Consider the following 18,610-nt stretch of genomic DNA (forward strand, 5'->3'; position numbering starts at 1 on the left):
TCTACACCTTCCTCCTTCCATCCACCCGCCCATCTACACCTTCCTCCTTCCATCCATCCACACACGCATCCATTCTTCCAATCATCCGTCTGGCCATGCCCTTGTCCATCAGGTACCCATCCACCGAAGTGAATGTCCCCAGGAAGACAAGAGGGTCAAGCTTCCCTAGGGCAACATGGAGAGGCCTGAACGTGAGACACAGCAGACGTGGGCTCCAAGGCCAGCTCGGCTTGGTCTCAGTAGCTGTGCGACCCTAGAAAACACCGCCTCTTCTGCAGGCCTCAAATCCGCAGTCTGCAAATTAAAGGCCTGGCTTCACAGTCTCTCGGTTCGGGATCTCTGGCCCTCCCAGTTCCCTGGGTGTGGAGAATGGGTGAACAAACGTCCCTCCCTGACAAACCGTGGGGAGGGCCCCTTGCAGGTGGGAGCAGGACACTCTATGCAGAGGCGACTTCACAGACACCTCGTCCCTCCCTGACACTCCCTGGTGAGTCCCCCTGGGGGCAGGAGCAGGACAGTCTACACAGGGGTGACTTCATGGCCGCCTCCTGGGCCTGAGCCCTGCCCACCTCCTCTGCAGTGTGGAGGGTGCCTGCTCTGCCAGGACCAAGCCCACAGGCTCACTGGGAATGCAGCAGGGCGTCCACGGCACAGGTGGCTGGTCCAGTTGCCACCGCCCTCCTTTCCTCCTCCTCCTTCTCCTCCTCCTCTTCCTCACTGTCCCATCGTCCTCCTGCCGTCCCAGGCATCAGCGCTGCTTCTGACCAGGTGGTCCCAGGGTGCTCAGGAGGGGTCATCTTGCTGGCTGGCTGCTTTCCTCTTGAAACGAGGCCCTCTGCGTGGTGTGGCCCTGAGTTTCTGGCGAGTCCGCCTAGCCCATCAGCAGAGCCTCCACCTTCTGCCTCCTGGAGGCCCCTGGGCCTAGCTGCCCTCAACGGCTAGAGGTGGCGGGCCAAGGGCCAAGGTCAAACAGCCCAGAGCTGGTGCCAGGAGACCCAGCCCCAGCCCTGCCTCTGACACCATCCTGCAGATGACCTTGGCACAGCTTCTCCAGGTCTTGTCTCCCGGCCTGGCGTTCACCAGCTGTCACCAGGGGCCAACCCTTAGTGACCCTGACCTGAGTCTGATGGCCCCCGACAGAAACAGGGAGGCCCGAAGTAGGCCCAGCCTCGCCGTTACCACACACTCCCCTGGCGGCGGTGCCCGGACTGGGCCCCGTTAGGGAAGCTCAAGGCGGCCCTAGCCTTTCCCCTCATTCTCCACCCAGTCAGGCCCTTGCGTGGTTCCAGTCAGGACCTCTTTCCCTCTTGCACCCCGAGGCAACTGAGGACCCTCTGCGGGCACAGCCGTGATATCCCAGCGTCCTGGGGATGTGGCTCCTCTCTCATCACACCTGCCTGTGATGTCCTGGGCTCGTCAGACTCTCCCGGACCCTGGCCTCACACACTCCACCATCCCGTCTGCCAGTACTGCCCCTGCTTCGCCGTCAAGAGTATGTGCTCTCCTGGCCCCAGCTGGCCCAGGGCCTTCTGCGCTCCCACGGTGGCCCATGCCACCCTCACCTTGCTGGACTTAGTGTCCAGCCTGCCTGGCCCCTGGGACTCCTTGAGGAACAGGTTCTGGTCATCTCTGCCTGTCAGGGCCAGTGGGGAGCACCAGCCCACAATGGGGACAGAGACGGTGAGGGGAAGACAGTGGCTGGGCCTCCATCTCAGCTGGGCCACAGTCGCCAGCCAGCCTGATCTCTCAGGTCCTCCTGTGGTGACCACAAGTCAGCAACAAGGCCCAGTGAGTGGCTGGTCCTCAAGGCAGCTCCAAGTCCCACTTCAAGAAAATAAAGGCCTGAGCTTTCTTGTTCTCTCTGAGCCACTGACATGCCCCAACCACAAAGTCCCCTCCACAGTCCCCGGCCCCAGGATGGACACTGAGCCGCATGCCAGCATCAGCACGGGAGGTGGAGCGGGAAGGCCCCAAAGGCCCTCCCCCCGGCTGCACCCGGGATTCATGGGAGAGGGCGGCGTGGTGCACACAAGAGAAGAGACGGTGCCGACTGCTGTGGGCACCACGCAGACCACTGCTGCCGCAACCCCGCCACTCCCAGAGCCCCCAGGGCACAGGTAGTGGACTGGTTCATAGGAGGCCTGTGGGCAGGCCTCTCCCAGGCACAGGGCAGGGCCTGGGCCCCTCCAGACAGACAGAGGGAGGGTTGGAGGACAGGGGACGGAGGCCGGGCCGGCCGGGCACTGTGGCCCTCACACGGACTTACTTGGTGCCGGCTGGCTCCAGCCAGGAGCTGGCGGGCTGCCTCCGCATGCGAGGACGCAGCCTCAAGGCTGGCTTCAATACTATCTGCAAATCAAGACAACAGAAGGCAATTACAGATGGAGGCCCAGCCGCCCCTGCCCTGAGGGCACCCCACAAAGGCGAGCCCAGGGGAGCCTGAGCCCAGGGCCTCCAGGGGAGCGGACGCTGCAGGGATGGGTGCTGGGCTGCCAGACATGCCCTGAGGGCGCTGCGTGCTGTGGGCAGTGAGTAGCAATGACATTCGAACGGAAACCTGGAGGTGGCCCAGGGAAGGGGACTCCTCAGTGCCCACACCGGGTGGGGCAGGAAGAGCCCACCCCGGAAAGGGTGGGAGTGGCAAGGGGAGGTCAGGGCTGGGGTCAAGTCCTGCTCTGTCATGACCCTGACTGGGCAGGCCCCTCCACTGTGGCCACGGCCCTCTCTGAAGGGGCAGAGCCCCTGCCTTAATGTCTGTGGAGCTGTGACTGGGCTGATGGAGACTGGGTCTGCAAGCACAGGGCTCTGGTTGGCCACACACACTGGCCCTTGACTCAGCTCAGGGAGCTGATCAGAAAGTTGTGCCACCGTGCGGGGCTCACAGGAGCCGGCGCAAAGCCGAGCTAGGGCTGCAGCAGTGCCACCCAGGGCAACCACATTAGCAGGGCCCACAGGAGACACAAGACCAGGACCGGGGCAGCCCCAGGGATCCGGAAGATTCCACACCACCCCGCCAGCAGCAAAATGGCAGTACCAGGTGCTACACGCACCTAAGCCGTCCTTGCCCCACAAGGAATGCAGGGCTGGCTGTGGGCTCGCGGCAGTGAGCGGCGAAGGCATCGCCCCCCGCAGGAGCAGGGCCTGAACACAGGTGCTCAACCTGGGCAGCCCCTGGTGCTCAGCATTCTCTTCCACCCAAGGGAAGGACACGTGCCACCTGGGCACCAGGACTGCGGGTGCAGCCCGGGTCTGCAACAGAGCCAGATGCAAACACAAGCACGGGCAAGCCTTCTTCCCGGGGGGAGGTTCCCTGCAAGGCCTGCCTCCAATGAGGCAACTGGAGAAGAGCCTGGGAGGCAGGACACCTAAAGAAACTGTGCACCTGCAATGCCCACCTGGGCACGGGCCTGAGCTGACTGAGCCTTAGAAGTCTTAAGGCCTGGGATAGAGGAGCCGTTACAACCACAGGGACTGCTGCCAGGCACAGCATCGCCTCCGGCCTGGCAGGACTGGTTCTGAGGGAGGAGGGTCCTCAGAAAGACAAGGCCACTGTCCACCGTCCCTACTTTCATCACGGAACTGTGGCTCCATCTCTGCAAGCCCCCCGGGCAGGAGGTAGAAGCCACGAACTCTGCCTTCAGAAGCCCCCACCCAGGCCTCACAGGGATCCTTGATCCCTTGGTCACCAGCTCCACCCCAGCCTGGCCCCCAGCCCAGGGCCCTAGTGGAGCCGCAGGCACTCACAGACATGCCCTGAGCGCCGCATCGGGGGGCTCCTGCCCCAGCCAGGGAGGGGAGAGCCAGGCTCCTGCACAGGAGCCAAAGCCCGGAGAGGGCGGGTATGGGTGATGCCCTCAGCCACTCCTGGAGCAGAGCACCCCTTTGCTCACATGCAAACAGCCCCCAAATGAAATCGGCTCTCTATGTCCTGCCACATTAGGGTCACGACCCTCTCGGCCAATGGAGGAGGAGAGGGAAGGAAGATGGGGCCAGAGGTGGGACAGATCCCCCTACAACTGCCACCCAGGAGGGACCAGCCTGCCAGGGAGGAGGCGCTAGCCTGGGCCCGGGCAATGCCCTGTTCACATGCAAAGGATCCACTTTACACCTGCAGGGGCAACAGCCTGGCCTCGCTTCTGTCGCTGACAGGTGAATGTGGACACTGGAGAGCATTTGCCAGCAGAGACAGGAAGGCCATGGTGGTCTGGGCTAACACAGCTGGTGCTGGACAGGCCACGTGCCCTGGCTGGACACTTTCTCTGCCCCGTGACCACAGGCAGCCTCAGCCAAGCCCTGGACCCCACCCTTGGACTCAGCCGGTGCCCAATCCTGCTCTACACCAAGCCCTGGCCCTGGGGACTCTGATCGTAGTATGTGACCTGCTCCAGGGCTGCATGTGCGGGCCACAGACCCAGGGCGGTCCAAGGAGCATTCTTAGCCAGCGTGGCACTGCCCACATTCAAGACACATCACACAACCACTGCCCAGCTCCGCAGCCAGCAAACATCTCCCTTAGCGCCCAGGCTGCCAGGTGGGCACGCCATGTCCCGCCCCAGGGTGGTGTGCAGAGATGCACAAGGGGAGGGAGGCTGCTCCTGTGCTCCTGGCGCTGTGCAGCCCTGTGTTGCTTGTGGGGTGAGGACAGGTTCGGTGCGTGGGCCCTGTGGTACTGAGCAACACTCCAATACTTCATCGGCCATCAGCCCTGGGCCTGGTGGCTTTGCCAGGTCTTGGGAGACTCCCGGTCTGTGGGGTCAGCCCTGCAGAGCCACAGGCCCTGGGCACCTGCCCCTCCCAACACAGGGGGTGCTCCACGGGGGCCCCTTGCAGATCTCCGAGATCCAAAAGTCCAAGGGATACCCAAGCACTAGACCAGGCCTCCAGGGGCCAAAGAGAGCAGCCTTTGGTGCCGCCCTTCCCAGACGCTCGCAGAGCAGGACACACACCTCAAAGGAAACTGCCTGCCCAGCGGCCTCAGGGCACAGGGACCCCTGTGGAAGACCCCCATGCACTGTGTCAAATCGCTGCCCCCAGCCCCACAGCCGTGATCAGCCCTGCAGGCCTGGCCCTGCCCAAGCCCCAGGCAGTGCTGCTGCAGAGCGGAAAGCATGGCCAGCTCAGGACACCTGGGCCTGCAGCTGGGATGCCCCTATCCTGCCATCAGGCTTGGCAGCCACTTCCCTCTTCCTGCCTCGGCGCCCACAAGGGGAAGTCCAGCCCTGTCCCAAGCACTCTCTCGCTCAGGAATTCAACACATGTCAGTTGTTGTCAGCAGCAGGGCAGGTCACTCAGAGCAGCCCACAGGCACCAAAGACTCCCCTGATGGAGGTGAGCCCAGCGTCCAGCGGACCTGGAGTGGCTGATCCATCAGGGGTCACAGAAGTTGAGGCTGGGCCTCAGTCTAGGGCAGGGAACCACAGGGTGAGCAAACCTGAGTTCCTGCAGCCTCCAGGGCTGAGGACTTGCAGAAAAGAACTAAGCACCCGGGCCACACCAGTGCTACCCCTGCTAGGCCCTTCCTTCTCAGTCCCATACCACATGTCCACCCTTGCTGTGACGCACCCCCAAACCAGGTCTGCCTCTGCCCATAGAATCCTGGGCTGCAAGAACCTGCCCTGCAGGACACAATGTGGCCTCCCTGGGGGTGGATGCAGCCACCCTTGGCCTGCACAGGCCTGAGAGGAGGACCCAGGTCCTTCTCCAACCCCACCCCATCATGAGGCCCACTGACCAGGCCCATCCCCCAAGCCCCATCACAAGGCCCACAGCCCAGGCCCCTAGTCCAAGGCCGGCCACAGGGTTGGTGGCACCCTGGGTCTACATGCATCTCCCAACCAGCCCGGCCCACTCTGCCCATGGGTGTCCCAACCTCAGGCACCGCTGTGAGTAGGAGCAGCTGAGATGCCCCAGAACTCCAAGTTCTACCATGGCTGCCAGTGGGGGCATTTGAGGCCAGCCCCTGCCTGTCCAGTGAGGCTGAGTCCTTCTGTCTACTCTGTGGCCCTCAAGAAGGAGCTGGTCCTGCTTCCAGGGCTTCGTCCCCCAAGTCCTTCCAGCAGCTCCCAGGAAGGGGAGAGTCCAGCGCGGCTCTGCTTTGAAGGCTGGGCCACCATATGCGGAGGACGGCGAAGGAACTCCTGGCGCGGTGTCTTGAGGAGGAGAGGAGGTGCGGCGGGAGGAGGCACGGAGGCAGCAGGAGGAGGCACAGAGCCAGCATCACCCTCGGAGCCAGCGTCACCCTCAGAGCCAGGGGCAGCTGGGGGCTGCAGACAAGGCCCAGCTAGACAGAAATGCCTGGCTTCCGGTGGTCCCTGGAGTGGGCCCGTGGGCTCAGAAGGGGGCACAGCGTGTCCTGAGAGGCTGAGAGTCACTGGATAGCACCGCACGTGGGGCTTCCACGTGGGCCCAGAGGTAAGGGCCTGCAGGAGGGGGAGGCCACTGCAGGCCAGAGCGAGGCACAGCATGGGGGAGAGGGTGGGGGAGAGTCAAGCTGGGGCCCAGGCTCCTCCCTGGCTCTGCCCAAACTCCTCAACAGTGACCAATGAATGGACAGGTCACCTCCTGCTCCCTGGGGGTTGTGGCAAGGGCCAATCGGCTGGAGGTGCATACGGGCAAACGATCCTCCTGCCTGCTGACTGACCTTGCCTTCTCATGGCAGCCATACCCTGGGGCTCCGGGGCTGGGGGAGAGTGGAGGGAAGCCCTTCTTCCCAGACACCCCTGTCTTCAGACCCTGGGGCCAGCCGGGCCCTGCTGCTCTGCACGGGAAAGTGGGGCCTTCTCCCTGCTGGGACCCACTGCTTTGGAAGACCTGGCTGCCTAAGGACAGCTGTGCCCACTGCTGGACTGCATTCGGGAGGGGAGGGCTGCCTGTGGAGAAGAAGGCCAGGCTGGGACCCAGGGCCAAACAGGCCTCCTGGCCACACGACATCAGGCAGGAATGGCAGAGGCCAAGATGGGGGCCTTGGAGGGCACCAGGGCACCCAGGGCTGCACCCGCTGCTGCTGCTCATCGGGGAGCTCTGCCCTCGTCTCTGTCCCCACCAGGCACTGGTCCCAGCGGCCACCTTGTGACCCCTCCCCATGGTAGTGCTCACCACTCAACAGTGACGTAGAACTAGGCCCCAGCGTCCCATCTGGACACCCGGTGGGCGTGGCTCGAGGTGGCGCCTATGGTTGAGCCCCTTGGCGGCACATGCTTGGCAATGCCGGGAGGACCCTGAGCTGGGACCCCAGGCGTGAGCCGCAGCCCTTCCACTCCAGAGACAGGCAGAACCCCCCCGGCCCCAGCCCGTGGTTTCCCCACCTAAAAGAAGAGAGGCCAGGAGGGTGGTGGGCCATCTCCATGGGCCTCCGGGTCTCCCTCGGAGGGTCTCCCTCTTGGGAGCTGGTGCAGAGAGCTCACAGCCCACTTGCCGGCCCTGCTTGCCCCAGGGCAGGGTGGTCCCGGGGAGGCGGGCTGTAGGGAGGGCCCACTTACTTGGCAGGGGCTCCATGGCTTGGCCCTCGCCCTGGGGACCGTGGGCAGAAAACGTCTCGGCCACCATGTGCTCCACCGGCGTGAGGATGAGGCCGGGGGCGGCGCCCCCCTCTGCCAGCTTCTTGCGCACAGCGCCTCGCAGGTCCCGCCACTTGTGCTTGAGGTCACCCAGGTCGCGACGGCAGTAGCCCAGCGCATTCACTGCCTGCAGGATGCGGCTCCACACGCGGTGCTTTCGGGCAGGCGTGCCCCGCAGTGCCCCAAACAGCAGCGGGTAGTGGCGCCTCACCCTCTGCACCAGCACCTCCGTCTCTTGGGGGCTGAAGTTGGGCTTGCGTGTCTTGGTGCGGGAGTGGGGGCCTGGCCGCAGGGGCGTGGAGCCCGGCCCGGCACCTGGCAGCAGGGCCACCGTGGCCGGCTCGGGGCTGCAGCTCTGCCGGCACATAGCTTTGCTGCTGCTGGACCCTGGAAAGGCACCAGAGGCTGAGCAGGGGGCAGAGACCTTGGGGAGAGCAGCCAGGTTCGGGGTCACAGGTCATCTGTGCATCTGTGCACAGTCGGCACCCAGCATAGGCAGCCTGCATCCACTGTACTGGGCCCCTTGTGTCTCAGCCGCTCTCTAGGCCTCCCGCCTGTCCACCCGACAGGTGCCCTCTGGCCTCCCTGGGGCCCTGACCACGTGTGGTGGGTCAGCCCTGGTTTGTCCCTCTCCCCACGACTGCTCCCTTCCCTGAACTGCTGGCATGAGTGCCCCCTCAATGAACCCGTCACTGGGACTGGGTGGGCACCTGGAGTGGACAAAGCACTCCACACGCTCAGCATATCCCAGCCTGCGACAGCTGGCCAGGGGCAGAAGCGGCTACAGCCACCTCGGGAAGCTGACAGTGGGGAGAAGGCAGGAGGGCAGGGAGACAGGAGGGTCCTGGGGAGAGGAAGCAGTAAGGGACTGATAGGGCAGCCCAGCAGGCGCCATATGGGGCCACGGAGCAGCTGGAAGCCCAGGCTCCGAGGGGATGGAGGGGCGAGCCTGGCCCAGCCCCATCCCAGGGAGCAGCAGGGTGCTTGAGCCTCAGTCCCTCTTTTCCTGGGGACACAGCACAGCACCCGGGAAGAGGACGCCAGCTGCGTGAGGGTCTCCGGACACAGTGCCAGTTGTCAGAGCAGGAGGGACCGGGAGGCTGGTCTCGGCACAGGCCCCAAGGTGAGGCCACAGCTTGGCCAGGGCACAGAGGGAGAGTAGGTGGGTGGGGCGGAGCCCGAGAGTCCTGGTGGGCAGCCAAATGCTTTAACCAAAGGCCTGTGGGCACCAGGGGCGGCCTGTGGGCACCAGGGGTAGCCTGGCTCTTCCTCAACTGAGGAAGAGAGATACCCAGCCAGAGCCGGGGGCCCCTGCCCTGCCAGCCTGGGAGCCAGGGCTCCTGGCAGCAGCAGGTCTGGACAGGGCGGGATTAATGGGTCAGAGCCCTCGAGTGGGAGCGGGGAAGACACCAAAACACAGCAGGGATGGGGTCCCTATGGGAGGGGGGCAAGGTCAGCATCCCCTCGAAGGCCCTGCCACGGTTCTGGCCGGGAGGTGTCCTGGCTTGTGGTGCATCCCATCTTCTCGTAGATGCAGGGAGTTCAGGACACCATGCCCTGGCCGGGCCTGCACGTTCCCACGCCGCTCTCCCCACACCCTTCCCAGCACGGGCACATCCACAGCAGAACCACAGCTCTGGCCTCCACATCTCTGCAATCTCACAACCCTACCCACCCCAGAACAGCCTCACTGTGGGGAGTCTCTGGGCAGAGGCCCAGGACGAAGGCGTGGAGGCCAGTATCTGTTAACGAGCGGAGCAGGGGCCAGCGTCTGTCAATGATCACTATGGGGCCAGTGTCTGTCAATGAGCAAGGGGAGAGCTAATGTCTACGCATGAGCGAAGCAGGGACCAGTGTCTGTCACTGAGCAGAGCAGGGACCAGTGTCTGTCAATGAGAAGAGGCGGGGTCAGTATCTGTCAATGAGAAGAGGTGGGGTCAGTGTCTGTCAATGAGAAGAGGTGGGGCCAGTGTCTGTCAATAAGCAAAGCGGGGGCCAGTGTCTGTCAATGAGCGGGGTGGGGGCCAGTGTCTGTCAGTGAGCAGAGATGGGGCCAGTGTCTGTCAATGAGAAGAGAGGAGGCCAGTGTCTGTCAATAAGCAGAGGCGGGACCAGTGTCTGTCAATGAGCAGAGGGGAGGCCACTGTCTGTCAATAAGCAGAGGCGGGACCAGTGCCTGTCAACGAGCAGAGGCGGAGCCAATGTCTGTTAACGAGCAAAGGTGGGACTAGCGTCTGTCAATGAGCAGAGCCAGGGCTAGTGTCCGTCAACGAGCAGAGGCGGGGACAGTGTCAATGAGCAGAGGGGCTGTCTCTTATACACATCTAGATGTGTATAAGAGACAGGCCAGGGCTAGTGTCCGTCAACGAGCAGAGGCGGGGACAGTGTCAATGAGCAGAGGTGGGGCCACTGTCTGTCAGGGAGGGGAGCAGGGACCAGTGTCTGTCAATGAGCCGGGCGGCGGGGGTGCAGTGTCTGTCAATAAGCAGAGTATGGAGCCAGTGTCTGTCGATGAGCAGGGTGAAGGCGAGTGTCTGTCAATGAGTGGAGACCAGTGTCTGCCAATGAGCAGAGGCGGGGTCAGTGTCTGTCAATGAGTAGAGCAGGGCCAGTGTCTGTCAATGAGCAGAGTGGGTGGGCCACCCTGTGTGGGCCTCCCCCTGCTCTTAGCCTTCCTGAGGGGCTGGAGGAGACAGGGCGGGTGGGGAGGGAGCAGAAGCTCAGACCTGGACTCCAACCTGGGCCTGGCTCCTCTTAGAGGCTGCTCCACCCACCCTTAGGTGAAGGGGTGAGGACTGGGGGCTGGCAGGCAGGCCCTCGGGGCAGCAGGTGGCCCGAGGCTGGGGCGAGTACCCACCGACAGCTTCTCCTTGCTCTGACACCATGGAGGCCAAGTCCTTGATGATCTGATTCACATCCAGCAAGTTGCTCTGTGGAAACAAGACAGCCACGTCAGGAGCAGGGCTGTGGGGCAGACACCAAGGGCACCTGAAAGTTCCCATGGAGCCTGGGGCGGACCCGGGCGGCACCTGCAGAACAAGGAACCAGAGAACAGCCGGGGACCAGCTGGTCTGTCCAATTCCTGTGAGAGAAGGCATGACTGGGCCCAGAAAGGGCAGGGGCAAGCCCAGGGTCACCCCAAAAGCCAGAGACAGGGCAGGGATCTGAGTGCTCCATCTCCTGACTCTTGAGGCCAAACCCCAAGCTCTCCAGGTGCCCCAGGGGCTGTGAGCTGCTTCCCTGGGTCTCAGGGCCTGTCTCCAGGATGTGCAGTCTAGCGAAGGATGGCATCCCAGCACCATAAAGGCCTGACCGCAGGACAGCAGAGAATGTCTAGGGCAGGTACGCCATCCCCACTTGCCTGAGGGCTCCTGGACAGAAAGTCTGCCTTTCCCTCTCTGTGTAGCAGCACTGAGCATGGGCCAGCACACAGGCACTGCTCAGCAAATCCTAAAGAAGTGGCATAGATGGACGAACAGGTTCAGAGAAGTGGACAAATGGGTGGATAGGTAGATGGAAGGATGACAGACAGATGGGTGAATAGGAGGGTGGACAAATGGAATGGTGGATGGGTGGGTGGATGAATAGATGGGTGGGTAGATGGATGGGTGGGGGGGTGGATGGATGGGTAGGTAGGTGGATAGGTGGTTGGATAGATGGGTGGGTGGGTGTGTGTGTGTGTGTATGGATGGATGGATGGATGGATGGATGGATGGATGGATGGATGGATGGATGGATGGATGGGTGGATGGATGGATAGATGAAGGGGTTGAGGGGTGGGTAGGTGGATGGATGGGTGGATGGGTGGATGGATGGGTGGATGGGTGCATGGGTGGGTAGATGGGTGGATAGGCGGGTGGGTGGGTAGATGATGGATGGATGAGGGATAGATGGATGATGGGTGGATAGATGAGTGGGCAAATGGATGGAAGAGTGAATGCACAATATGTGGACGGACGATGGACAGGTGGGTGGGTGGGTAAGTAGGTCAATGAGCTGCTAGGTGGATGGTTGCTCCACTGCTATCCAAGGACTGAGTGGCTCCACGAAACTAGTGAACAGAGTAAGGAACAGAAACTTGGGCCAGGAGGACTCTGGGGTATCCCTCCATCCCAGCATACTGTGCTGGCCTCTTCCATCTTCCATACTGTCTACCTTCACCCTAACTCCTTTTGCCCAGTAAAGTGGCCCTGATGATCCTAAGGGATGTGGTCACGCCACTCTCAGAGCACACACTGGGGCTGTGCTTCAGGCAGGGCACATACCATCCCTTCACACCTGGCACCCACCCAGGGGCATCCTAGCATCCATCTAACAGAGCAGGGAGTGGGGGCTCAAGTGGTCCCATGGCCTCCAGGGCCTCTCAGAAAGGGGAAGAGTTGGGACTCAGATCCCTGCTCACCGACCAGATGCCCACTCCTTCCCTGACTGCCACGCTGCACCTAGGATGGCTCCTCAGTTGGCCTGATGCATGGCCCTGGGCAAGCCTGGTCACCTCAAGCCAGGTTTGCTCACTTAACACCTGAACAAAACCAACCCTCCTCACACAATGCCTGGCACATGGCTGGATTCCAGCCAAGTCCCGGGGAAGCTCCTTCAGGCCTGCTGTGACCCGTGCCCTGGCACACCCATCCAGTCAGCAGCTCATTCCAGAGCTGGGATTGATTTCCATGAGGGTCATTTCACCCCACTGCAAAATGTTACAAGGGAATTCATTTTCTCTTTAGGAGTATTCTGGGAAATGAAACCATTAGCATGATCTTAAACGGACACATGGTATCAACCGCAATTCAATTTTGGGGCTTAAATGTGCTACAGAGGCAGGCGGTCACTCTGCAGGGACTGGGCAGTGGCTGCGAAGGTAGCGAGAAGGTGGGCCCAGGGGTCATGGCTTCGGTGTGCATCTGTGGCGGCAATGGGGGCAACAGCAAATGGAAGGATGGGCGTGGGTTGGCCCGAGCCGGTTTCTGTTCTCATCACCACCACCTTCTGCTGCAGGGAGGCCACCGGCTCTGGAGACCAAGCCTAGGCTCCGTCCTATGACGGGGATAGCAAGGTCATGAAGCACGGCTCAGCCAGGCGGGTCCCCATCTCCACAAGCTTCCCAGTTACAGACCTGACCCCGTCAGAAGCCAGGCATGACCCCACCACCACCAACTTCGACCCTGGCCACTGAGCATACCCAGGCCTGGTGCACCCTGAGTCTGGTCTTGGTGCCTCATGGCCTTAGGGACTTGCAGGGGTCTTCCCAAGGGCTTCACAGGCAGAAGCATCTCCCCACATGGCGTGTGACTCACTTGTTATTGCCCCATTTGACAGGGAAGACGGAAACTGAGTCACTGAGAGGGTTAGTGACTGCCCAATGACACGCAGCTGGAAAATGCTAGAATCCGCATCCAACCCACAGAGACAGCCTCCAACCCAAGTCACTACCACCACCAACACGGGGCGGCAACCAAGGCCGCCCTCCAGGACGTGGAACCCAGGACCCCGGCCAGATCTCAGGGACGGTGGGCCGCCTCCCAGACGTGGAATCCAGGACCCCGGCCAGATCTCAGGCACGGTGGGCCGCCCTCCCGGACGTGGAACCCAGGACCCCGGCCAGATCTCAGGCACGGTGGGCCGCCCTCCCAGACGTGGAATCCAGGACCCCGGCCAGATCTCAGGCACGGTGGGCCGCCCTCCCGGACGTGGAACCCAGGACCCCGGCCAGATCTCAGGCACGGTGGGCCGCCCTCCCGGACGTGGAACCCAGGACCCCGGCCAGATCTCAGGGACGGTGGGCCGCCCTCCCGGACGTGGAACCCAGGACCCCGGCCAGATCTCAGGCACGGGGGGCCGCCCTCCCGGACGAGGAACCCAGGACCCCGGCCAGATCTCAGGCACGGTGGGCCGCCTCCCAGACGTGGAACCCAGGACCCCGGCCAGATCTCAGGGACGGTGGGCCGCCCTCCCGGACGTGGAACCCAGGACCCCGGCCAGATCTCAGGGACGGTGGGCCGCCCTCCAGGACGTGGAACCCAGGACCCCGGCCAGATCTCAGGGACGGTGGGCTTCCCTTGAGGACCTCCCATGCTGCAGCCACCAGCATGGGATGGGCCTCAAATGTGTGCACCAATGAATCAGCTTCCCATGAGCAGGAGCAGAGAAGGGCCGCACTGGCACGATGCTGTGTCCCTGGGGGGAAGCACGGCTCCAAGCCCCTGCCCTGGCCTGTGGGGAGGCAGCTTTGGTAAGAGATACCAGGCAGGGGTGTGGCTGAGCAAGGCCGAGTCCAGTGCCTTTCAGGGGCCTGGGACACCCAGCTGCTGGGGCAGGGTGGAAGACAGGCAGCTGTGAGTCCCTGAGGCTCCGCCTCATCGTTCCAGGCACGCCTCTGTGCGTACATGGCCACTGCACTGGGCGTTCCCTGATGACATCAGAGTCAACTTCCACAACCCCGAAAGCACGGGCTGGGACATGGTGTTCCCAAGATAGGCAGAGACGCTGTGGCACCCACAGGGCACAGATGGCCTGCGTTCTAGATTTTGGGGGCGGCACCCAGAGACGCAGTGGCCAAAGTGATTTTCTGTCCCGTTGCCGACACTCACTGCCGCTGCCTGGCTTCACGGGGGGCTTTTGCTCCTCCAGGGCCCCAGGTCCTCCTGGGCAGAAGCGTTTTGTAGTCAGTGCTGGGGCTGAGGGTGGCTGACAGGAGCCGGCACTGGCAGGGCCACCTGCGATCCCCACCAACCTTACCAGAAACATGTCAGGCGCACAGACAGAGGAGACGGTGGGGGGCGTGTTCTCTGGGCTGGGGCTGCTGCCGGGGCTCCCGCCCACTCGTTGCTGGACTCAGAAGAGAAGCAGCAGGAACAGTGATAACTGTCCATTGGGATGAGCTAAGACACAGAATGTTCATCTGCACCACAGCCAGCTCGCGGGACACACAGACTCCAAGCCTTCAGTGCGGTGGCTGTGCCTCCTGTGAGAGGGGACCATGGCTGCTGGCACCACGGGCTCATGCAGCCCAGCTTTAAGAGGCTCGGCCGGCAGGGCTGGCAGGGCCTCAGGGCCGCATGCTGAAAGGTTCCCACTCCCTGACCTCTTAGGAGCAAACGTAGCATTTATGTGAAGTCTGCTCTTTCTCATTTTACACGCCCCTCTCTTTAAGATGCCTGGCACTCAAACATCGACCCGGTCCCACTTCCCAGCAGACGGGTGAGGTGCCAGCTGGCCCAGCCCACTCGGAGGCACCCCGTGCCGAGGCGCTCAGTGATGAGTGAATGTCGTTCACCTCGAACAAAGCAGGAAGCAAAGCCTGAACATAAGCTCGGGCTCCAGGCACGCAGCCACAGTTAAGAAACCCCTGACCCTTGTTTCTGGACAATGGCTCACCACAGAGAACCACTGCCCACAGGCCCTGGGAAGGGCCAGCCGGACCCAGTCCTTCACTGTATAGAAGGGAAAGGATGCTGAAGTCGGGTAGCGAGCCTGGGGCCCCTCCCTGCTCCCCAGCCTGAGGCTGGAGACCACAGCTCCGCTATCCCTCCTGGCAACCGGGCCGGGATCTCACAGAACCCGAGAGAGCTGCTCAGGGCCCAGGCAGCCCCAGAAACCCAGGTCCTGCCACATCAGCCACATGGGCTTCGGGCTACGCACACACACTGTGCTGTTTCAGGATGGGGCAGGGTGCATCCTGGCCCTGAGGCCTGCCCTGCAGGCCCCGGATGTGAAGGGATGGGCCACTTCCAGCACTTCCACCAGGCAGCCCCAAGCCCTCTGCATAGGAGCTTCCTGAAGGAAGCAGGAAGCCTGAGGCACTGCCTGCCTTTGTGTCTCTTCCTCCGTCACCATCACCAGAGCAGCCGGGACTTACTGGGGATTCTCCTTCGTCCTGGTCCAGTGCTGGTCTCAGAACGAACAGAGGAATAAAGAGCTGAACACGCCCTGTGGCTGTGAGACAGCCAGGCAGGCACAGTGGGGCTGGGACCTGCAGCTGGGCCTGTCGCTGACAGTGCAGACAGATCCCAAGGATGGGCCCAGAGAGGACCCACCGTAAGAGCCAGAGGAGGGCCTCTCAGGCAGGCAGCTAGCATGGGTGGGACCCCCCAGGCACTGTGGGCCCTGGGCAGGCCCCAGCTGCTGAGAAGGAAGCTTGGGGCAGGCGCAGCTCCACTCCCAGGCACACCTGGGGGACTTGCCAGAGATCTGGGCTCCCCCATGGGCCTAGGTGGGAGCCAAGTTCCAGGCAGAAGCCCAGTCCTCAGTCCTGGGGTGACAGAGAGGCCAAGGCCAGGCCTGAGGAGGGTGGGGCCGGCACGAGGGGCTGGGGCTGCCCGGGATGCAGCCCTCCAGGGCAGCGGCAGTCCTGGTGCTGTTCTCTGGGGACAGGCAAGCTATGCCCTGGCACGGCAGCCAGAGAGCGGGAGAGCGGGGGAGAGACCCAGAACTTAGTAGATGGTTAAATCATGCAATTATTTTTCAGACTGCTTCTAAAACTAGAACTCATTAAAAGCTCTCATGGAATTTTCTTTCTCTTCTTTCACTGGCACAGTGGAAAAAGTCCCTTGCACGAGACATCATAAAACCTTGGTGTGTGTATGCCTGTGTGTTCCCTTCACTTTCCAGAACGAGAAGTCAAAACATCACTGCATTTTTCTCTATCACACCATCTCTTCTTATAATCAGGATCTTGGCAACCATCCACCTACAAAGACGACTATTCCAGTTAATAGAGTCACCAAACCGTATGCATCTATTTGTCCACTCTCTCATTTACAGCTAGAGATCAGCTAGGTCAGTCACCTTCAGGCTGTGCAATGCCAACCGCAGGGCAGGTCTGCTGGGCTCTGCCTGGAGCCTTGGAGCCCCGCCTGGGCCATCTCCGCATCCCATCCTCCGCCCTCCTAGGCCTGCCAGGTAGCCATGGCAACAGAGCAGCTGGCGTATTCTGAGCTCTGTACCTGGGTCAGGTGATGCCCGCTCAGGAGCTCCAGCAGGTGAGATGGGCTTGGCGAGGGAAGCCCAGTGCAGACACGGAGGGGCAGGTAGGCAGAGTTGGCGGGAAGCAGACGCCAGCTCTGGACCAGTGCCCCGGTGAGCCTGCTGTACGCTGGCAGTGGACTGAAGGGCACGCGCCTGTTCCCTCCGACCTCTCCAGTCCAGGGAGACAAATCACTGCCCACCGCCCACTGCTTAGGACTGGTGTCCTCAACTGGGGCTTAAGTCACTGGCTCCTGGGGTGCTGGCTCTTTCCATGCCTGGCTCTGGACCAGCGGGTGGCCTCGGAGACAAATCCCACCATCCTCATCTCAGAAAGGCCAAGCAAGAGTCGGCTCTCGAGCATCGCGGTGAGGACAGCCTTGTGCTGGAGTTGGGCACCTGGGCTCGAATCCCAGCTCCGTGGCATGTGAGCTGCGTGACCCTGGGCAAGCGACGGGCCTGCTCCAAGCCACCGTCATCTCTGACAGAATCAGAACGTAGGAGTGTTCACTCTCACAGAGCTCTGGTGTGGGCTGAGACGTATATAAATAATGGCAGCAGGACCCTGTCGTTAAACACGGAGCCTCCACAGAGTCCCAGGAAAGAAACACACTCACCCAGCCCCCAACCCAGCCCTCCTCCACCCACCCCACCCAGCACCGCCACCCACCCATTTTGTTCATTCAGCAGCCACTGGGTGCCAGGCAGCGTCAGGCCGGTGAGCTGCTGCAAACACAGACGTGACCAGAACAGGAACTGCCTCCACGGGCTTACGTTCGAGTGGCGAGAGATGAATCCTAACAAGAGAACCCCACAGTGTGTGGGGCGAGCGCAGGAGCAGCGGAGGTTAGAGGGCGCCCCTGGAGTCAGGGCCTGCAAGTGAAAGGGAGCCAGCGGCTCAGGCGTTGGGCGTCGGGTTCTCTGGGTCTTGGGCAACAGGAACCAGGAACAGGGGTGGCTGGGCCTGCCCAGGGAACTGTGAGACGTGCGGTGAGGAGAGAGGGAAAGGACAGTCCGTTGCGAGTACAGGGTCAGCTGCCTTTCCTTCGGACGGTCACAGCAATGCACGTCCCCCCCTCCCGCCCCCTCACCCCCTTCAAGCAGAACATGATAGAAGGGACACTAGAGGGTTTCTGAGGCTCGGCTTCCTTCTGGCTCTGCCGGGGTCCTGGCAGCATCCTCCAGGGCCCAGCCTCCATGCCGGGAGGAAACCAGGCCATGGAAAAGGCCAAGCGGGGAGCTTCAGCCCAGAGCCCAGCCCGCGTCCCAGCCAATAGCCAGACCACCAACACGAGACGGGCACATGAGCCTTCCCGAGGGACTCCACCCTCAGCTCTCCAGGCTAGTGGACAGGGAAAGCGTCTCAGCTCTGCCCCGCTGGAAGTTCTGACCCACAGAACCCCCAGCTTCCCCGTAGAAGTGACGCGAGGGGCGGAGAGGAACGGAGGAGTGTGAGAACCAGTGGCGGGCGGGCAGTTGTGGCCCCCTTTTTCATGGGAGCTTTTGAAGATGGGCATGACTGCAACGTGCTTGCTGATGGTCTGTGTCAGAATCGGAAGAGGGAGACGTGAGGGCCCAAGATGGGCGTGTGGAGGCGGCGGCGGGGGGAGGGCACAGCCAGGGCGGGAGCCACAGGCTAGCTGTGGAGCAAGCAGCTCACCCACCGCCCTGGAGAGGAGGCAGCCAGGCCCCAGGAGGCTGTCGACGTGCTCTTCTAAGGGCTTGTTTCTCCGTGGAATGAGAAGCAAGGTCAAGGTCATCAGTGGGGTGAGGACAGGGAAAGAGAGCAGATGTGAAACAAACCACGGGAAGACTGTTCCAGGCCCCCAGGATGCCACCTAAGCTCCAAAGCACATTGAGCATGGAGCCCTACTCCCGGCTGCACCAGACCCACCGAGGGCCCTTCAGAGCCCCAAAAGAGCCAGTTCCCAGCCCTACCCCAGACCAACGCAGGCAGAACACGTTTCACCGGGTGCCCCGCCACGGTGGATCCACAGCCCCACACCACCACAGAAACACAGCCCTGTCGGTCGGGCTCTTCACGGGGTGCAAGCTCCACCTCCCCCACGCTCAGCACACAGCATGTGGGG

At 62.3% G+C, this 18,610-nt stretch overlaps 1 protein-coding gene across 1 annotated transcript in view; it reads right to left on the bottom strand.

Moving 5' to 3' along the window:
* The window catches only part of TSNARE1 (t-SNARE domain containing 1), a 143,296-nt gene that overhangs the window by 49,048 nt on the left and 75,638 nt on the right, over positions 1-18,610 (bottom strand). The window contains exons 12-13 of the mRNA XM_012000967.1: positions 10,414-10,486; positions 2,267-2,349 (exon numbers count right to left, since the gene is read on the bottom strand). Of these exons, the coding sequence (XP_011856357.1) occupies positions 2,267-2,349; positions 10,414-10,486 (156 nt within the window). The remainder of the gene's footprint in view (positions 1-2,266; positions 2,350-10,413; positions 10,487-18,610) is intronic.

This window comes from Mandrillus leucophaeus, unplaced genomic scaffold, assembly GCF_000951045.1.
Source record: "Mandrillus leucophaeus isolate KB7577 unplaced genomic scaffold, Mleu.le_1.0 Scaffold644, whole genome shotgun sequence".
Taxonomy (NCBI): Eukaryota; Metazoa; Chordata; class Mammalia; order Primates; family Cercopithecidae; genus Mandrillus; species Mandrillus leucophaeus.